At 46.0% G+C, this 21966-nt stretch overlaps 1 protein-coding gene across 1 annotated transcript in view; it reads right to left on the reverse strand.

Annotated features, from left to right (window-relative positions):
• phldb1b (pleckstrin homology-like domain, family B, member 1b) overlaps positions 1–21966 on the reverse strand; it is a 64701-nt gene that overhangs the window by 10461 nt on the left and 32274 nt on the right. Inside the window, exons 6-13 of the mRNA XM_083695531.1 lie at positions 14441–14767; positions 14066–14215; positions 13334–13471; positions 10521–10649; positions 7619–7774; positions 7332–7442; positions 6921–7010; positions 372–488 (exon numbers count right to left, since the gene is read on the reverse strand). Of these exons, the coding sequence (XP_083551657.1) occupies positions 372–488; positions 6921–7010; positions 7332–7442; positions 7619–7774; positions 10521–10649; positions 13334–13471; positions 14066–14215; positions 14441–14767 (1218 nt within the window). The remainder of the gene's footprint in view (positions 1–371; positions 489–6920; positions 7011–7331; positions 7443–7618; positions 7775–10520; positions 10650–13333; positions 13472–14065; positions 14216–14440; positions 14768–21966) is intronic.

A 21966-nucleotide genomic window follows, 5' to 3' on the forward strand; every position in this document is an offset into this window, starting at 1 on the left:
TTGCAGACAGGGCCTATATGGCACCACACAAATAGTAAGATGAGATGGCTAGAGCACATACATATCTGGGACCAGGCTTATTTCAAACTGAAGCCAATATCAACCATAGTCTGAGGGCCCCAATTTGATTCAGCAAATAGTGCTGAGCAGAGCAAAAAATACCTCACAAGTTGTAATTTACAACTCAGAATACTCTACAGCATGATTTTTATTGGAGCTTGATTTTAACATGATACCATTGAAACGCTAGATGCAGTATGCAGAACTCCCAATGGATTATTTCTCATTGCGTCGATTAGAAATATTACGTTTTTGCACTTGCAATTTGTGGCCCTTAGTGCGTGAGGAGAAGAGGGAGCTGTCAGGTTTACCCTGGAAGGCATGTTGCGTCCTAGTGTTGCTGCTCCGTACTGCAGGGAAGACCCAGAGCCGGGTTTGGGCCGCATCACTGTCTGTCCTGCATCACTGTCCAGCTTGGACCGGAACACCTGAGGAGGAGGAGGGTTCTGATGTTCACTATTCTGTTGGTGTATACGTGGAATAACATAGGAAACGCACCAGGGGAGGCTGGTGGAGGTAGAAATCGGAGGATACGCCCATTGTAATGCATGTAATGGAATTATCCAGATTATTTTTGCTATCCAGGATCAGATCTAGCTGATTTCCCCAATACTACTCAAAATCTGCCAGATACAGTGCATTCAGAAAGTATTCAGACCCCTTCACTTTTTCCACATTTTGTTATGTTACAGCCTTATTCTAAAATGGATTAAAACACATTTTTTCCTCATCAATCTACACACAATACCCCATAATGACAATACGAAAGCAGGTTTTTAGAAATTGCTGCTAATTTATTAAAAATAAAAAACTGAAATATCACCGTTACAAGTATTCAGACCCTTTGCTATGACACTTGAAATTGAGCTCAGGTGCATCCTGTTTCCATTGATCATCTGTGAGATGTTTATACGGCTTGATTGGAGTCCACCTGTGGTAAATTCAATTGATAGACATGATTTGGAACGGCACACACCTGTCTATATAAGGTCCTACAGTTGACAGTGCATGTCAGAGCAAAAACCAGGCCATGAGGTCGAAGGAATTGTCCGTAAGCCTCCGAGACAAGATTGTGTCAAGGCACAGATCTGGGGAAGGGTACAAAAAAATTCTGCAGTATTAAAGGTCCCCAAGAACACAGTAGCCTCCATCATTCTTAAATGGAAGAAGTTTGGTACCACCAAGACTCTTCCTAGAGCTGGCCGCCCGGCCAAACTGAGCAATAGGGGAAGAAGGGCCATCGTCAGGGAGGTGACCAAGAACCCAATGGTCACTCTGACAGAGCTCCAGAGTTCCTCTGTGGAGATGGGAGAACCTTCTGGAATGACCACCATCTCTGCAGCACTCCATCAATCAGGCCTTTATGGTAGAGTGGCCAGACGGAAGCCACTCCTCAGTAAAAAGCACATGACAGCCCGCTTGGAGTTTGCCAAAAGGCACCTAAAGGACTCTCAGACCATGAGAAACAAGATTCTCTGATCTGATGAAACCAGGATTGAACTCTTTGGCCTGAATGCCAAGCGTCACGTCTGGAGGAAACCAGGCACCCCTCATCACTTGGCCAATACCATCCCTACGGTGAAGCATGGTGTTGGCAGCATCATGCTGTGTGGATGTTTTTCAGCGGCAGGGACTGGGAGACTAGTCAGGATCGAGGGAAAGATGAACGGAGCAACGTACAGAGAGATCCTTGATGAAAACCTGCTCCAGAGCGCACAGGACCTCAGACTGGGGCGAAGGTTCACCTTCCAACAGGACAACGACCCAAAGCACACAGCCAAGACAACGCAGGAGTGGCTTCGGGACAAGTCTCTGAATGTCCTTGAGTGGCCCAGCCAGAACCCGGCCTTGAACCCGATCGAACATCTCTGCAGAGACCTGAAAATAGCTGTGCACCGACGCTCCCCGTCCGACCTGACAGAGCTTCAGAGGATCTGCAGAGAAGAATAGGAGAAACTCCCCAAATACAGGTGTGCCAAGCTTGTAGCGCCATACCCAAGACTTAAGGCTGTAATCGCTGCCAAAGGTGCTTCAACAAAGTAAAGGGTCTGAATACTTATGTAAATGTGACATTTGTAATAAATTAGCAACAATTTCTAAAAACCTGTTTTGGCTTTGTCATTATTTGGTATTGTGTGTAGATTGATGAGGGAAAAAAACAAATTTAATCCAGTTTAGAATAAGGCTGTAACATAACACAATGCAGAAAAAGTGAAGGGGTCTGAATGCACTGTATATCTGATCCTGTATAGCAAAAAAGAATCCGGATCATTCAGATCCAGATCAAATGTTTTGAAAAACATCAAAGCTGATATACGTATATCATGGTCTAAGAAATACATTTTTGATGGTATAAATGGTAGAATAAGTGAACGGTGTCCCAAAGACACCTGGGCAGGAGTGAACACAACTCAGATGTCAAACACCGGCAGGTAGACGGTATAGCTTCCCTTTCATTGTCAAGCCTTTGATCTGTCCCACAGGTGTAATTACAGAGCTGCAGTCAGGGCTAACTGACAGACTCCCGTGGGAAGAACACTGCCTACGTGGTCTACCCAAAGTAACCAAAAATCACGAGTGGCAACCAGACAACAAACCCAAGCTAAATTGAACTACTAGAAGTACTTCATCAGAGGAGTAGATAAAGACAAGAGTCAGGGGAAAGAGAGGAGAAGATAGCCTCTGCATATTACCTGCAAGGGCCTGCGACCTGAGAGACACTTAGCCGGTAGAGGGGGAGGGCAGAGCTGGCTGCTCTCCCCAGCAGACATCACCTCCTGGTACCAGCGTTCTAAATCTAGCCCGGGGATCTGAGGCCTACTGCCTTCAAGCTGGTACTGGAGGGCCAAAGCATCGCAGAGGGATGGCAGAGAGACCGCAGACGGAAAGGACAGCATAGATAGAACAAAGGAGAAGAAGAAGAGAAAGAGAGAAAATAAAGGATTAACATACAAATAAAAGGCTTGATAAAGAGATGGGAGAGAAGGTTTTCGGAACGTAATATTTTTCTAAAGTAAAGTCTAAAGTAATCTTGAGAAGTTGGAACTGCATTCCAGTTTTGATTGAGTTTGTTCAACCATAAGTTTAATTAATTGTCTACCTGTTTAAATTATTTAAATTATTTTTAATAATTTAATAATTAATTTATTATATTTTAATTTTTAATATTTGTTTTTATTTATTATTATTATTTATTATTATTGCAAGATAGAACTCCTGACACGTTGTGCACACCTTTACTTTATACTTTTCTGTATACCTCAGCAGAAAACATTAAAAAAATTAAATCTGACCAACCACTTTCAGGAGTGTAGTAGGTTTGAGAAGTGGATGGGGTGAGATAGAGGTTGTGGGGAGTGAGAGGTGGAAGAGAGGAGAGGGAGAAACCAACACACCTCCGCAGAGAGAGAGAGGGAGGAGCTGTGAGGAGAGGAAAGGCAGGAGAAGGCGGGGTCTCCCAGGCTAGACTGCAGGGGTTGGCGGAGAGGAGAGGTGGGAGAGGATTCCACCTTCGGCATCCCATACATCTGAGTTAACTGTCCAACTGTCACATACTCCTTTCATACAGAGAGGAAGGCATAGACAAGCATGAGATGAGGAGGGGAGGACAGGAGGAGGGGAGGAGGGAAGGAGATAAGGGAAGGAGGGGAGGAGGGAAAGAGGGGAGGGGAGGAGGAGGGGGGGGGGGGTAGGAGGAGAGAGCCAGAGCCAGAGTGCGACAGACATATCAACAGGAGGAAGACTGCATCAACAAAGATGAAACATGAAATCCATTTGAGTAAAACTCACTAGCAGAGGGATATAGCATGCATTCTACGCAATCAAATGGATATAAAGTTAAACTTGAGTCGTAATAGGAATGTTATAAGCATTACAAGAGATTCCTCTACCTAATACAATCATTCTGATTATGACTGTATGATATATGATATATATGCTTCAACAACGGACCAAAAAGGTCAAGTGAATGTAGCTGGGTGCCTCTGAAGTCAAGTACAGTATCTTTGTGTTTTGTGACCATATTGTCTTTTATGTGTGTTTTTATATACCATTTTCTACCGTGTTTCCTGTCACTGTGAGCATGAATCAATTAAAGTCAACGTCAAAGTGTATCATTATTAGTATCATCATATGCATCATCATCATCATCATACCACTCCATTATGCAATAACATCAAAGTAATCATTCCCAATCACTAACTCAGAGGTTAGTTGAGCTGCGTTTTGCCAAGGAGACGGTCATTTAGCAAAAAGCAAATATAAGACTGTGTAAGTAAGCTTAGCTAGCTAAGAGCAGATAGCCAGAAAAAATGGAGGAATGGAGATCGAAAGTGAAAGAGAGAGCAAGAGTGAGAGAGAGAGAGAGAGAGAGAGAGAGAGAGGGAGAGGGAGAGAGAGACAGAGAGAGAGAGAGAGAGAGAGAGAGAGAGAGACAGAGAGAGATAGAGACAGAGAGAGAGAGAGAGAGAGAGAGAGACAGAGAGAGAGAGAGAGAGAGAGAGAGAGGGAGAGGGAGAAAGAGAGAAAGTAATGGTACCTCGCGGGGGACAGCGCCAGCTGCACCTAGGGAAAGCGAGAGGCCGTGCTGAGCAGAGCTGGTGAGTTGGGTGTCATGGTAACCACTGCCATACATCTTATAGACCTCGGAGAGCTTCAGATACTCCTGAGAGCCAATGTACAGCCAAACACACAGGACAACAGGCAATGAGCGCACTCCAGGACGGCGGACACACACACACACACACACACACACACGCAAGCACACACACACACACACACACACACACACACACACACACACACACACACACACACACACACACACACACAAATGCGCGCGCGCACACACACACACACACACACACACACACTCACACACATACCCACCCACACACACTGCTGCTCTCTTTTAAAGTTTGTAAACTCAGAAGAATACAATGATAGTAATGTGTGTCACAATCTCATTCTGCCATCTCCAGTCAGGACAGCCAATGTGGAGAACTGTGCTCCACAAAACACAAAGTGCACCAGAGATATCATGCAAGTGAGCTTCAGGCTAAAACCTTTACACACATGCAACATTCACATGTGCCGGTTATAGTTTTAGTAGTTATGCTTTTACATAACCCATAATTGGAAAGGCACAGTAGTGTTAATTGAAAAGGCCATTGGTAGTCGTACAAGGTCCAGGGAACCACTGCTGTGTTTCATCAAGTGGGAATGATGTTGTTTAAATCACAGCTGTAATTCCAGAACCCCTCGGGAGTTTGAAGTGGTGGTTGGTAACATTTAATCTAATGTAAATGCAAAATGTAAATGGTTGGTAATCCAATTTAATTTTGGAAGTATTTTTATTATTGGTGTTTGAGCTAAACTTAGAGGGACAGACAGGGTTTGGTTTGCTGGGGGTGAATGAAGACAAATTTCACAAAAATACAACAAAATCCTCTCTCTTTGACCAATGAGACTGCATAGGGAGTGTGGGGGGGTGGGGGGGTGTAGGGGGTGGGGGGGGCTAAGACACCATGCAGTGACAGTTAGTCTAGTTACCTCAGTAGGACTGTTGGGGTATATCTGAGAGGATGAGCTTAAATAGGAAGTAGTAGCAGAGGGTCGACAGAGGGAATGCTGGGAGCTGGAGTCCTCTAACAGGTCTGTCTCGCTGATATGAAGCACTTCCTGTTTTAACGGTCAGTGACATAGGTTTGAACCCCTGTTGCTGTACAATAAAGGCCTCTGACTTAGGCGTATCCCATAAAGTATGGGATCACACCAGGGAGAGGGTCAAACATGCCCTTGTACGGGATATTCCTAGGTATTGTTTACACTGGTCTAAATCAGCTAGTTATATCGGATTCCCTGATAACATTGCTAGGTGTGGCAAGTGTGCAATTAACTTAATGGTATAATTCTGTACGAGAATCCAGTCAGTAGGGTTTTGTTAGAACTGGGTGAAAGTATTCCGTTCAGCTTTAATCGATCAGTTAATGCCACAGCACAGGGAGTTGAAGTCTGATTGACATCTCACTAGACTAATATAACTAAGAGCAGAAGGTAGTCACAGATGATCCATTCTCAGTGTGAACAGCACCAGGGCCGTGATTAACAAGATGAAACCACAGGGTGTTATCACACAATCTAATTAGATTAGAGTTACTCTGTCACAGCAACGGTAGAACACACACACACACACACACACACACACACACACACACACACACACACACACACACACACACACACACACGACTACGATCGGAGGTGAGACACTCAGAAGAGAGAAGCCATCACTGCACACAATGTGAAGATACCCCGAAGTAACTAATGAAAAATAAATAATCAAGATACATTCCCCTTCTTACTACACATATATACATGATCAATACAGATATATTTTCATCTTTCAGATTTAGTTTGAATTCAAAGATCAATGAAGGACACCTTTAGGCTTGGTTGGGGTTCCACTCTGAATTTCAATTCACTCAATTCACAAAGTCAATTGAAATCCATATTCATAGCCTGAACATTATACCACTGTTTTATCCTAGCCCACCGAGGATTTACACATTCACTCAATGGAATTTCAATTCACTATGCGCATGGAGTTAATTCAAATGTGAGTGTGGAGTCCAACACCTGCCTCTAGGTCAGGGGAGGCTGGTGAAGGCAGAAGCAATGAGCAATGGTACAATTAACAATGGTATGAAACACACACGTGGTGTTTCATATCATTGCTCATTCCATTCCATGCATTACAATAAGCCCGTCCTCCGATTTCTACCTCCACAAGCCTCCACTGCCTCTAGGTACTGCAAGATCCTTCCTTCCCCTGTGTAAGGCTAAGCCTCCTCCTCTCTCACCTCTTTCATAGTGCTGGAGCTCTTAGGGAAGCTCCTTCCTCCAGTCAGGGTGAGGTACCTCTTCTCCAGGGCAGAGAGCCTCTCTTTCTCCTGGAACACACACAGACGTGCGCACACACACACAGGCGCACACACACACACACACACACACACACACACACACACACACACACACACACACACACGTGCTCGCACAGACACACACACACACACACACGCGCACAAACACACACACACACACACACACACACCATGGATTTGTGAACTAAATTGTGTGTACTAGTGTGATACTATAGGCTGTTTTTATTTTATTTATTTATTAAACGTATACTTATCCAGGTAGTCTCAATAAAATGAACAATAGATTTGACGAGAGACCTAGCTGAAGTGAGTGCTGTAGTGTTACTCTACCTTGTGTAGCATCTGCAGGGCGAGGTTCCTGTCCTTGGCCAGTCTGTCACAGTCCTGGGATGCCTGTTGGCCCAGCTGGCTGGCCTGACTCTCCAGAGCGGACACCTTATCCTGAACAACAACAGGATATGAAGGGTGTGTGTGTGTGTGTGTGTGTGTGTGTGTGTGTGTGTGTGTGTGTGTGTGTGTGTGTGTGTGTGTGTGTGTGTGTGTGTGTGCATGCGTGCCTGTGTGTGTGCCTGCATACAGGGGTGTGTGTGTGTGTGTGTGTGTGTGTGTGCGATTACCTTTCTCTTGGCCAGGCTGGTGTGGTACTCAGCCCTCTCCTGGAGCAGTTGTTGGCTAATGGTCTCTCTCTCCTCCTCCAGGCTGCTCTCTCTCTCCAGCTGCTGGAACTCCAGGTCCTCAAACTGCTTGGTCTCTGACTCCAGGGCCTCGCCCTCCTGACCACCCCACACAAAACCCACCATAGACGGTTATGATAGAGCCGGACCCCTGCCTCCTACAGACTACAACTCCTAGAGACCCATAGACTGACCCTCAGCCACCTCTCCCCAACCACACAACCAGTATCACAACCAGACCTCAGTCAAAATAGTATTTGTTAACTTTCAAATACTCGAGGTGAGCTTGGTTTAGCTTGCCCAGCGCATCGGATGGGTTTACTGTAATCTTTTGTGGGGTACTCCACCGGCTCCATTATTACACAGAGCAAACAAATTCAAGTGCACCTGAAAGAACGGAAAGGAAACAAGCAGTATTGTGATCGACCACAGGCTCTGTCCAATGGCCATGCTCGCCAGCAGCCATCCAGACTCAAGCACAGCCAGGCCAGTCTGCCATGGGGGAAAGCAGGCTTCTGCATTAGACTGCTGGATTGACATTCTAGGCAGGATATACATAACCATCTATGCATGTAGACAACCATCTATAGGCTGGTTTGAGTGAATTCAAAGACTAAGTTTATGTGTATGTGTGACAATGACGTGACACTTTGACTATCTTTTCTCCGTATGTTATTTTTAATATGTATATTTCATCACCGAATTGCTCACGACCTAGTAAGCAAACTAACAAAATAGTAACCTATGTTATGTTATGTCTTGACCCTTCTTCAGCTAAAGCATTGGGGACCCAGACAGAGACACGTGAGGTACTGTACTGTCGGCCTGGGAGACACCAAGGACATTGCTGTCAGTTCACCGAAGCGTGGAAGATGTTGACGAGGCTTCAGGCCTCACAGACACGGTGGCACTCAGAAGGGCGTGTGTGTGTGTGTGTGTGTGTGTGTGTGTGTGTGTGTGTTTGTTTGAATTGTAGGCTCCTCATGGACCTCTTGTCACTCTCCTGAGGGACTGCTAAACAGTAAATCTTAACTTCAGCACACTAAACAAGTGCAGTCCACACTTCAAGAGTGTACACTTCGCCCCAACCCTGTACAGTACAGTATATCCACTTTCTGCTCTGTGAGAGCGGCAGATGATCTGGTATTGTTCTAATATCTATGCGGAGAACAGGGAAGGCTGGTGGAGGTAGAAATCGGAGGACAGACACTTTGCAACGCTGGAATGGACCAAGGAATGTTATCAAACATGTGTGTTTGATAGATACCATTCATCATTTCATTCCATGCATTACAATGAGCCCGTCCTCTGATTTCTACCTCCACCAGCCTCCCCTGGCAGAGCCAAAAGATGTCATGCTACTGTACGTCGTGGATAGGATAGAACAGAGCCACTGACGTGGAACATGGATTTAAGAACTAAGAACTGTTGAATACTTATGCAATAGACAAAATGCAATAGACACATTCTCAACCAGTTGATGTAGAGCTGAAGATAGACCTAAAAAGATACCCTTATCTGTACAATACAAATGCATTCCCATTCCAAAGACAGGTAGGTAACTGTATGAATGAAAGGAGGAAAGGGTGGAGAGCAGGTTAGCATCTATATTAATAGATTAGTAAGCTGTTAACAGTTAGAAGAAGCCATCACAGACTCACAACAGAGGACGGCCTCCAAAAAGTCTACGTACAGTATACACCACAAACACACACACACATATATACACACACACACACACACACACACACACACACACAGGCATGCAACGCATGCCCATTTTACCCACATATCACCACAATGCAGCCCCAGGCCCTGTAGTCACTAGAAGGTGTTTTGACTTTCCCCCTCTTTGCTCCTCGGAGGGAACTTAACATATAGGTGTGGCAGGGGGAGGAGGGGAAATTCCAGCAGCTTGAGGCTAGCTTAGCAGCTAGGTGAAGGGGCGCTAGGATGGATTCTCCAGAATATACACAGAGTAAGACAGGTCCCAGTCTACAGGGTTAGAGGTCCTACTAACACTATCTGAGGAGATATGTCTGTGCTGTGTCAGGTGGGTCATAAGATAAGAACAGACTTGGGGGGGGGGGGGGGGGGTGCACGTATGTATGTATGTATGTGTGTGCGTGTGTGTGTGTGTTTCATATCTCACAGGATGTCCACTTGTTCAGGTTTTACGAACTGTATGCCCATACCAGGTTAGGCTGGTGGAGGTGGAAATCGGAGGATGGGCTCATTGTGATGCATGGAATGGAATAAGGACTGATATCATTCCTCATTCCATTCCATACATCACAATGAGCCCGTCCTCTGATTCGTACCTCCACTGGCGCATACGTACAGCCTGTACCATTTCAAGTCTTGCCAAGAATGTAATGCTCTTACATCGTTAAGCTAGACATCAGTACACTAATTGCGACATGGCGCTGCTGGAATTTCCCTCTAAAATGGTGGAGGCCGCTAGTTCAGAGAGAAAGGAGGGTGGAGGGAGGGAGTGTGTGTGTGTGTGTGTGTGTGTGTGTGTGTGAGTGTGTGTGTGTGTGTGTGTGTGTGTGTGTGTGTGTGTGTGTGTGTGTGTGTGTGTGTGTGTGAGTGTGCGTGCGTGTGTGTGTGTGCGTGTGTGTGAGTGTGTGTGGTGGAGGGGAGTTGTTGCCACTGGAGGGGTCTCGGAGGTTGTTTGAATTGTGTGCGGGGGTTTCTAGAGGTTGGGTTTGTGGTGGAGGACTCTGGGGTTGGGGTTTGGGTGGTGGTCTTGGTGATGAGGTTGGGGTGTTGTGGTGGGAGACTCTGAGTCAGGGTTGGAGTGGTGGTGGTGGTTGTCTTGTGGTCTTGGCTGATGACTGACCCTTTTGAGCTGTTCCTGTAACTGCTCCCTCAGAGACTCAGGACAGTTATGGAGCTGGTTCTTCAGCTCAGCGAAGCCCTCCTGGAGCCCCTCCAAGGCTCGACGCTCCGCTTCAACATTAGCCCTCTCCTAAAAAGACAACACCAACACACACCGTCCATCCGTCCAGGGGGGGGAGGAGCCAAGGAAGGAAGGGAGGGAGGACAACAACAGAGAGAGAAAAAACAAAAACACACTGCTCAAATCCACGCCATGCAAAAAAGCTTCCTGGGTTAGAAGTCACGACAGAGAGGAGGATCATGGAGGTTTATGGAATACTGTGACATCTCCATGTGACTTAAGGGATGTACTGTCCATTCTGTAGGTTTAGTTACTGGTAGTTGACCTATGACCTTATATTGAGGCTCCAACTTAAGCTGTATGTTTCATATACTCATAACATTTAATATGAATCTAATTCTAACCTCATATTTGTGAAACAAACTTTTGAAAAAATAAACAAATAACCTTAATACCTAAGCTTTAGCTCGTGGGGGTGGGGAGGTGTGCCCCTTTCTCTATCCAATGAGGTTTCATTTTGGGAAGCTTTTTTTTAGGGCTCCTAGAGGCATAGAAAATATAAAGTTACGGCTGACTTGCTGGATTGCTGGCCTCAAACAGGTCAAAACAGACTCATCTTGGTCCCGGGCGTTTCCTATCTGAAGGGTTCTGACGTTAACACAAATGTTTTAGCACTACACCAGCCTGGGATCCAACAAGAGATTGTGATGTTTGTGCAGATTGTGATGTCATCAAACATCAAACGGACATGTTTGTTTCTCTTGGCTCCATTTCTGGCATCACAAAGTCCTCTGTTTAGGGTGGCAACTCTTTCCTTTTGTTTGGATTGAAGATAAAGACAGATGAGACTTCATTTGCCTTTGGTGTGAGTCCAGTTAGGGTCAACCGGTTTGTAACTGGATGTAAAAGCATGCATGAATGCATACACCAAAGTCACATTCATGCCTCTTTGGGGTTCAGAAAAAAACTATATATTGTCCTCACTTAGAGTGTAATTTAATATATTGTGTGATACATGGAATGTTGGGGGTTTTTCAGACAAAAAGCTAAACTGCTCTATGATACGATGGAAAACATTTGGCTCCAAATGACCCTCTATCTATCAGCCACCTTGCTCTGGCTCTGACAAGTTTGTGAGTGGAGGTCAGGGGAGGCTGGTGGACGTAGAATCGGAGGACGGGCACATTGTAATGCATGGAATGGAATAAGGAATGGTATTCCTTATTCCATTCCATGCATTACAATGTGGTAGTTTCAGTTTAGGCTTCTATTTACATTTGGACATATCAGTATCAAAGTAGTTTTAGCTGGGACAGGCGTTATCCTTACGTTCTGCACAGGAAGACACATTGGAACTCTCACATTGTCAGTGAGCCAGTGAGACCCTTCCCTTGACCAAAGACAGCATCAAGAAGAAGAGAAAAGAAAACTACTACTTCATAGTGTAGTGACCTGACAAGGCCTACATGAAAAAACAACACAATGCCTTTCTCTCAGAAGCTGATATAAAGGCATTCAAAGTAAATATTTACATTCAAAGTAAATATGAATGTGGAGTGAGTGGATGTCTCACAACCAGATATGAACCTGCCACTAATATCTAGTGTACTAGCATCCTGTCACCAGTACCAAAATGAAAACAGAACCCAAAGACTCAGCAGCCAATAGAACCCAGCCTTAGCGGGGACTAACCGACATTGTTACCACGGCTACCAGGCTGTCAGACTGCCCGTAGAGACAAAGGAGGAGTGTGAGTGAGTGCTTGGTGAAGCAGAGAGAGAGGATTAAGGGTTAATGGAGGCTGGTTAGTTAGTAGAGCAAAGCTGCTGTAGGTAGAGAGGAAACCCTGAGGGAAAAAAAACACCAAAGAGGAGAGAGAAAAGAGGAAGAAAAAACACAGCTCCAAATATGTGTTTTTTTTTTTTTTTTTTTTTAAAGAAAAAAAAATTCTAATTCAAAAACCAAATGACATCACCTGTCTGTGTTCACTGCACTACACATAGTTCTACTGTAGCTCCACCCGTCTTTAGAAAGCGCTGCCCAGTGCAGATGATCAGATTGACCAGTGAGCAGGGAGATGTGTTTACCATTTCAGGAACCACATCGATGTGATGTGCAATCTTATCGTATGCGCCACAAGACTGCAATAAAGACGGGTTGGAATGCAGCAGTAGAGGCTGGCTGGTTTGGTAGAAATCGGAGGACGGGCTCATTGTAACGTATGGAATACAATGATGAATGTATCAAACATTCATGCGTTACAATGAGCCTGTCCTCCGATTTCTACCTCCACCAGCCTCCCCTGGACTGTAGCCAGTACCTGATAGGAATGTCGAGAAGCATGTTCATGCCTTTGAGGCTGATAACAGAACAGACAGTCCAGCTGAAGGGTCATGATGTTGTTGTGACTGTTTTTCCCTCCCTGACTGCCTACTACACACTGACCCACTAAGACCTTCTCAAAGTGAGGGTGAAACACACTGATGTTCAGTGTTTACAATAGGACTAGAAGTATGTTGAGTGTGTTGCGTACACTCCCACCCTATCTCCCTCTCTGTGTGAAGGAGTGTGAGGGCAAGTGTTTCAATGTGTGTGTGTGTGTGTGTGTGTGTGTGTGTGTGTGTGTGTGTGTGTGTGTGTGTGTGTGTGTGCGTGCATGTGTGTCTGTGTGTGTGTGTGTGTGTGTGTGTGTGTGTGTGTGTGTGTGTGTGTGTGTGTGTGTGTGTGTGTGTGTGTTTCCCTCAGGGTCCTACCTTGTCTTTCTCCCTCTGGATGGCATTCTCCAGTTTGTTGAGCTTGTGCTGCAGCTGACCAATGATTTCAGACTCCGCCTCTATCTGGTCGAGCTCCGCCTGTCTCTCGCCCTGCAGGAGCGCACGCTCCATCTCAGCCTGGGGTGGAGGGATAAACTGCATACATCAGCCCCATTGGTCCAGAGACACACAACACACATCACACACATCAGCCCCATTGGTCCAAAGAGTCCACAGACACACAACGGGCCAATCACAGCTTCACACAGGTCGAGGTTCAGAGCTTTTATCTTGTCTTGTCACCTTTTGGCCTTGTCATGCAACTGAATAAGTCTATCCCATCCTGTTGATCTTATAACAGAGTGTATACCCCAGAGACTCCCTTGATTTACTATTTGTTTTGTGAGGGACAGCTTAGATGGCGCCAGTTCCACATGGGGATACATTACAGACAGTTGCTTGGTTCGCGCTGCTAGAATTGTATCTTTCTCGCGCCATTTCCCAAGCAACACATGTGTAAGACTAGAACGGAAGGCCGGGAAGGCCAGGACAGAGCCAAATAAAGTTTAGTTAATACTGTAGGATTTTTTTTGTCCTGCCTTAGGTGCCATAGGTGACCAGCTGTCTAAAAAAACCAGCGTTGGTGTCCTTATTGAAAATAAGCGCCCAAAGAGCTGTCCCCAAGATGGCGGCGGAGTGAATCAGCTTCCTTCAAAGAGGCTTTGGTCTTACCTCCTGTTTGGACTCCTGCAGCTGTTGCTCCAGCTCAGTGATGCGAGACTTCAGCTCGTCCACCCGAGACAGAACCCTGACCCTTTCATCCTCCAGGTAACCTAGTTCCAGATGACTAGCACTGCTGCCTGAGCCTGACAACTCCTCATGCTGCAGAGAGAGAGAGAGAGAGGGGGGGGGGGGGGGGTCGAGGGGGGTCGGGGGCAGGGGAGGGAGTCATGCTTTGTGCTCATTTTCTCAGAGCACAGCTACTGTCACAACACAGGGCAGGCTGGTGGAAGCAGAAATCGCAGGATGGGTTCATCGTAATGCGTGGAACAGAATGAGGATCTTTCCTAGTAAGCATGCAGAGTGATACGTGGCTATGCTCCTGACCTGTCTGTCTCCGTTGTGGAGGTGGGCTGGGGGAGGAGTTCTCACCTCCTGATGAGTGCTCTCTGTACTGCTGCACTCCTCTTTCAGATTCTCATCATCGCTCTCTCTCTCTCTCTGTCTCTGAGCCAAGCGAAGGGAGGAGCCCCCGAGAGTGTCCATGGAGGGTCTCCTCCCAGCACCAGCCAGGGCCCCATGACCCTCTCCATGTCCCAGCCCAGAGCCAGGGAAGGCCATTCTCCCTGGGTCGCCTCCCCCAGGCCCTACTGGGCTGTCGCCCTTGTTGTACTCTGCACACAGGTTCAGGATGGTCTCCAGCCTCTGCCTCTCCTGGAGATAGAGGGAGATATAAAGAGAAAGATGGAGAGAGAGAGAGAAAGTGAGAGAGAGAGAGATTAGGGAGAGGCAGAGAGAGAGGGGTGTATAAAGAGAGAGGTAGAGAGAAAGAGAGCGCGCGCAAGAGAGAAAGAGAGAGAGAGAGAGAGAGAGAGAGATAACTGATTAGATCCAGCCCGAGTAAGAAATGTCCTCCCGCTGTCTAATTTCCTGTGTGTGCCCGCCCGTAGGCCAGAGTCACGGCAGGGCAAGCACTGATGCCAGTCCAGATATGAACCACCAAACAAGACTGCTGCTACAGAACACACATCCAACACCTCTCCAACCAAACAAACCCTTTGGCCTCCAAGTATCTGTGTGTGTGTGTGTGTGTGTGTGTGTGTGTGTGTGTGTGTGTGTGTGTGTGTGTATGTGTGTGTGTTGGTACTGTATGTCACAGTGAGTCGCTAGGCACTTCAGTGTATCGACAACAGTACCTCAGCCCCTATGACTAGACAAGTGGGGTGCCCGTAGTTACACTCCTGAAACAACACAGCCCAACCTGTATACAGTAGTCAGTCTCTACGGTGTTCTCCTCAGGGGTCTTACACTCTGCTGTCTACAACTGGCAGCTGTCGTTGTGATGTCTGCTCCCGGGCTCCCCTTTGGGCAGTGGGCACCCCCCTGACTGCACCACCCATTGACCCTCTGACCCCTAACCCCTGCAGACCAACTGTTACTGCAGTAAACCCCAAGCTGCAGACAAACCGACTTGGGGTTCAGAGACCCTCTTAGGTAACCAGTAGAGTGGTCAGACAGATAGATGTAGATTCAGAAATATAAAACATCACAGTAAGTCATTTACCAAAAAGTGTTTTTTCTCTTATGAAAAGATCATTTTTCACCTGAGGGAGAACTCTGATGCTATATACCTGATTGAACTAACTTAAGATAGCATAACAAGCTCACAAAAGGCCAGATCTGATACTCAAGAGAAAGCATTAACAATAACAACATATTTCTAAACCAGACAAACATTGTGCTGTGTATATGACTAGCGTAGTGACTGATTGGCTAAGCTAAGTCTTTGATGTGCACTGATTCCTTGGGAGTCTAGTAGGTGTGGTTCTATGATGACTGATGAGTAGGATTCTCCAAACCCTCCATTAACTTAACCTGTAATCTGGTACAGACTTAACAGAGGGGTAGTACAGACAGAGAGGTGTGTATGTGTGTGTGTGTGTGTGTGTGTGTGTGTGTGTGTGTGTGTGTGTGTGTGTGTGTGTGTGTGTGTGTGTGAGGACAGAGTCTCTTTTGATGCTGTAGAAAGGTTCATCAACAACCAACATAATCGCCATGTTATTCTAACATTAGACTGTCTATTCTACTGTACTCACTGGCTGAGTTGCTAGCCACAGACCCATTTATGCTCCTATAACACCTGTGTGTTTATCTGAATGTAAATCAAACATGACAGTGTCAATTTAGACCAAGAAAACCTAATTATTGGATTTTGTGATCTTATGCTCAGTGACTGGTTGCCAGTACTGTGCTAATTAAGCTGGGTTCCCAAGTGCCCACGGTGTTTGTTATGTTCATGGCCCCTAGCCACTGTTAAGACTTCAAAAGGTAAAATCCCTGGGTTTATAAGGCTCTAACTCTCTATGGATGTTGTTAGCTAGCCAGCTAGCTAGCCTCCCCTAGGGATGAGAAACCACTGAAGGGTGGGTAGTACTGCAGGAGCAGGTCCTGCTGTTCTCAACCTTCAAACATGTCACACATACATTACGCAAAACACTCATGTGGGTTGTTTTAAATGGGCATTGGTCATTTTCCTTAAACAAAAAAAATATATATTATAATAATAATAAATACAAAATACGTTTTTTAAAAGTTTAACCCTAACCCAAAAATATTAAGACAAAGTACATGTAGGTGCAGTAGACAAAGTTAGTGATAGAGTATCATGGCTACTTACTCTCATGGTAACGTGTGAAAAGGAGCAGCTCTGAGCAGGCTTGGAGTGGGACTCGTTGGTAACAGACAAAAAGACTCACTCAAACTAACACAGTCAGTGTGACTAACACAGATGAACAAATACAGCCCTTTAAGTCCCACCCCTCAGCCCCCACCCCTCCAACAGCTCTCCACTGACCCCCGACCCCAACCCCTCTACTGCCTACCAACTTGTGTGCTCAGGGAGGTGATGGGGGTGACCTCAGACCTTTAGTGCCCTCAATAAACAGCTCCTACTCCCCCAACAGACCTCTCAACAGACATTCCTGTCTAGTGTATATACTGTGTGTTAGCTGCCTAATGTACATACTACTTGTTTCTGTAGCTGCTTAATGTACATACTAGCATGCTAGCTTGTTTCTGACCTGTTTCCTGGATGTATGAGTTGTGTACGTGTAACTGCCGGGGTTTGAACCGGGGACCTCTTGCATGGATGGGGAGATGTAAATACCAATACCAAATACCAAATACCTTATACCAAGAGGACATCCTTGTGCTACGAGGACTAGACTAGGTTCTAGAAGTTTCTGACAAGGCCACCTCATCACAAGAGCATGATTCCAAATCACCTGCGTGATATATGTGTAACGGAGGTGGCCTGGTAAACAATGGTAGATCGAGTATCGTTCCGATAAATGGCTCTTTTTTTTTTAAATGTGAAATGCTACTGCCACCCCTGGAAACACTCGCCTTGCACATTTTGCAACAAGCAGTTGGTGTCGGTCTCAAGCGTGAACTAATTCCAGACCACAGACATGGTTGTTTGTGTTGTCGCCGCACCCGCGTGTCACCTCAGCTGTGCAGTCTTTTTCCAGTTTTTACGTCAATTTGCGTCATGGCATCGGATCAGTAAATAGCGTTCCCAATCTCAGAATCCATCTGAGATCCAGCATTTTAGACCAATATCATCACGATACCGATGCTCATTATCGGATTGGTGCATCTCTAATCACCACAAACCCAATCTCGCAGGCAGGCAGGCAAGCAGGCAGGCAGGCAGACAGGCAGGCAGGCAGACAGACAGACAGGCAGGCAGGCAGGCAGACAGGCAGACAGGCAGGCAGGCAGGCAGGCAGGCAGGCAGACAGACAGGCAGACAGGCAGGCAGGCAGACAGGCAAGCAGGCAGACAGGCAGGCAGACAGGCAAGCAGGCAGGCAGACAGGCAAGCAAGCAGACAAGCAGGCAGGCAGGCAGGCAGGCAGACAGGCAGGCAGGCAGGCAAGCAGGCAGACAGGCAGGCAGACAGGCAGGCAGGCAGGCAGGCAGACAGGCAGGCAGGCAGGCAGGCAGGCAGGCAGGCAGGCAGGCAGGCAGGTTTCAGGCTGCAGGCACTGCTGGGCCTCTCTCCTTATCTGCTACAGTCCCGTAGGCCACAAGGGATAAGCTCAGTCACAAGTCTAAAACACAGCTAGCTACAGCTAGAACCGGCAACACATGCCAGTGCAGAATCACACAGCTAGCTCTGGACTGAAGTCAAAATTACTATAAATGAATGCAGAATAATTTGTATTTGTTTTGCTTTGGAGGTAAAGGTTATGTGCTGATTAACTGATATGAGCAGACACCAGGGGAGACTGGTAGAGGTAGGAAGGATGGGCTCGTAATGCATCGAACGGATGGAGAAATGGTATCAAAACCATTCCTCAGTGTGTTTAATACAGTTCCTCATTCCATTCCATGCATTACAATGAGCCCGTCCTCCGATTTCTACCTCCACTAGCCTCCCCTGGTACTGTAGTCACAGTGTAAGTGAAAGCAGAAGATGAGAGGGGGTAAATCCCATAGCTGTTAGATGTTTCCCTCAGTAAGGGAAAGGTCTGGGTTTCCAGGGCTGATTGATGCTTTTTTCTGAGACATTCCTACACACTCATATCCACCCTGCTAGGTCCACACATTCCCTGAGCAGTGGGTCCTGTCACGGCCCTAAGACCAGTGGAACAGCCCTATTGACCCAATACACAAATACGCATGCACACACACACACACACACACACACACACACACACACACACACACACACACACACACACACACACACACACACACACACGCACACTCACTTGCAAACACACACACACACACACACACACACACACACACGCACACTCACTTGCAAACACACACACAAACACACACACACACACATACAAACGCTCACACTAACACACACATGTGCGCTCACGCACTTACACATACGCACTTACACATACATACATACACACACACACGCACACACACACACACACACTGTGCTTTTCTCTTTGTGTGTATGTGTGTGTCTCACACACACACACAAAGAGAAAAGAGCAGGCCTTTTGGCCCTGGCTCCTACATTCCTCTACCCTCTCCCTAGGTCTGGAATCTCAGTGTGTTTCTCAGCATGAGACCTTTCTAAGTCTCGCTCTCTCTTGCTCACTTTCTCCACATCCTCTCTCTGTCCCTCACAGTCCCTTTGAGGAAGTCTTTCCCACAGTCATTCTCCTCCTCTAACCTTTGACAACATTGTTTCTGGCATCTCAACGACTCTTCCCCATTCTGTTCAACTCCCTCTCTCCCTCTATTCTGTCCTCCTCTTGTCACACTTGCCACATTGTCATATCTCTTGTTCATTCTCTCATTCAATAACACCCTGTATGGGAAGTGCCCATATTTACAATTATGATCAGGAGGTGGCTTTGAACAGTGATTGATTTGCCACAGTTAAAATGTGTCACAAGCACAGACAAAGGACGCCCATGCATCCAAGAACACATTCTGAGAGTTTCACTTCTATAAAAAGGCTTCTTTACAAAAATATACTTCCAGACGCTGAATGAATACACACTGTGATTCTAACTTCAGTGGCTCACGTAGGCCAACAAGCCCATGATCAGCCTGTCTCTTCTACAAGGCCAGAGGAGTGTACTCAGGGGAGGCTGGTGGAGGTAGAAATGCATGAATTGGAATGAGCCCGTCCTCATATTTCTACCTCCAACAGCCTCCACTGGGTGTTTATCACAAAGGAGAATTGCCCTTATATGGTTTACTGTAAACTCAGAGAGTTTAACTTGAATATGGGTGGTTGTTGTTGTTCAAGTTTCAAGTTTCAAGTTTCAAGTTTATTGTTACGTCTCATACAAAAGTGCAGGGTTTTCGGGAGGCACGTAAATAGATTAAAACAACCCTAACCATCTCCTAACTGGAGAGCAGCTTCAAACAGGCCCACGCCTCTCATGGGTCACTGTTGCGCTCCAGACACAAACTATTGTCTCGCTGGTAGAGCTGGCTTGTGTTAAAACCAATGATGTCTCAATTGTCTAGACCAGGGTCCTCCGGGCATGTCTTTATGCAGCTATAAGTCTGGAGTAGCTGCCACATGTTAAACACTGCAGGCTAGTTTCCCGGATACAGATTAAGCCTAGTCCTGAACTAAATAACATTCTCCATTGAAAATGCTTTTTAGTCAAGGATTTGTCTTAATCCTCCATTGAAAATGCTTTTTAGTCTTGGATTAGGCTTAATCTGTGCCCGGGTAACCAGCCCTATATATTGTGGGGAGATGGGAAGAGCACCACATGGAAGGTCAGGGTACAGTCGATGCAGTTTACGGATCATCACAGTGTTTGTTAGAAACCCCATTGGGAGACATGACTGTAAGCAATGCTTCAGAAGTAGTAATAAAATAATATAGGCCTACAATAGGGCCTTTTATCGTTCATCATCCACCAACACTTGAACTGAATTATGACAGCAACACGAAAAACAAATCCCTGCAGGCATTCAGGCCTTGTCTGCGCATGTCTGTTACAGTAGAATACAGGTTCGTCACCTGTGTGCTGGTACATAGCAGTTACAGTAGAATACAGGTTCTTCACCTGTGTACTGGTACACGGCAGTTGATGTTTCTGATATTGTGGCGGTGTTTGAATGATATCTACTGCTGTTGTGTTCTTGTTTGGCTAGGAGAGATTTACTAGGGCATACCAGCCAATGTAAATACCACAAAGCAAACAGTCACCAGCTGTCAAACATGAGGATGTATACACAGCCTAAAGCTAGAGGTTCTGGAGGTCTGGGAAGCTACTCTATATCTCTCTCTCTCTCTCTCTCTCTCTCTCTCTCTCTCTCTCCCTCTCTCTCTCCCTCCCTCTCTCTCTCTCTCTCTCTCCCTCTCTCTCTCCCTCCCTCTCTCTCTCCCTCTCTCTCCCTCTCTCTCTCCCTCTCTCCTTCTCTCCCTCTCTCTATCCCTCCCTCCCTTGCAGCTTGGCAGGAGGTAAGCTAACCTCAGACCTCACAGCTACATTGTGTATGACCTCTGATCTGGTAGCATTAACACTCAGAGGTGGAGTCTTCACTGTGTTCTGTAGAACAGAGTTTCCAAACACCATGACAGAGGAGGCTGGTGGAGGTAGAAATCATTGCACATTGTAATACATGGAATGGAATGAGGAATGGTGTTAAACACACTGAGGAATGGTGTTAAACACATTTGTTTGATACCATTCCTAATTCTATTCCATGCATTACAATGAGTCCATCCTCCGATTTCTACTTCCACCAGCCTCTCCTGCAGCATGACCACGTCATAAGAAAAAGACAGACCAGGAGCTGCCATTTATATAATTCAAGACAAGTCATTTTACTAGTTTAAGTTGAGCAGTAAACCTCCATGCATTCAACAGGCATATCTGCATAATATGTCTACATCTGTCTATATGTATAACATCCCACACACGCACACACACACACACACACACACACACACACCATGAAGATTTGTTTCTTCAACAGAAATTACACATCGCATTTACACATTTAAACACCCATGACTGTTATACTATCCTTGTTAGTTACGTTTTGTCTTGTTGTCTAATTGTTTTGTATTCATATCACTGTAAAGTACATTATGTTGCATCCATCTAAATAAAGTTTGGTTTGATTTGATCACTTCTGAAACACCAAACAATTACTGCATCAACAGCTCACACTTGTCTAGGTCATGCTAACGCACTCACATAATAGCCAATATAACAATAACATACCCTTAACTCCACTCTTAACAGAGACCCATACCGAAGCATACTGTACAACATTTAAATATAGACACAACAGCAACTGTTCCATCTCCATCCGCACACGTTCATATTAGAGCTGTCATCAGTCTGCTACAGTACCTTCATGAGCGCAGCCACATTGCTGAGGAACCCAGGGTTCTCC

Source organism: Argentina silus (genome assembly GCF_951799395.1).
Source record: "Argentina silus genome assembly, chromosome: X".
In the NCBI taxonomy this organism is placed as follows: Eukaryota; Metazoa; Chordata; class Actinopteri; order Argentiniformes; family Argentinidae; genus Argentina; species Argentina silus.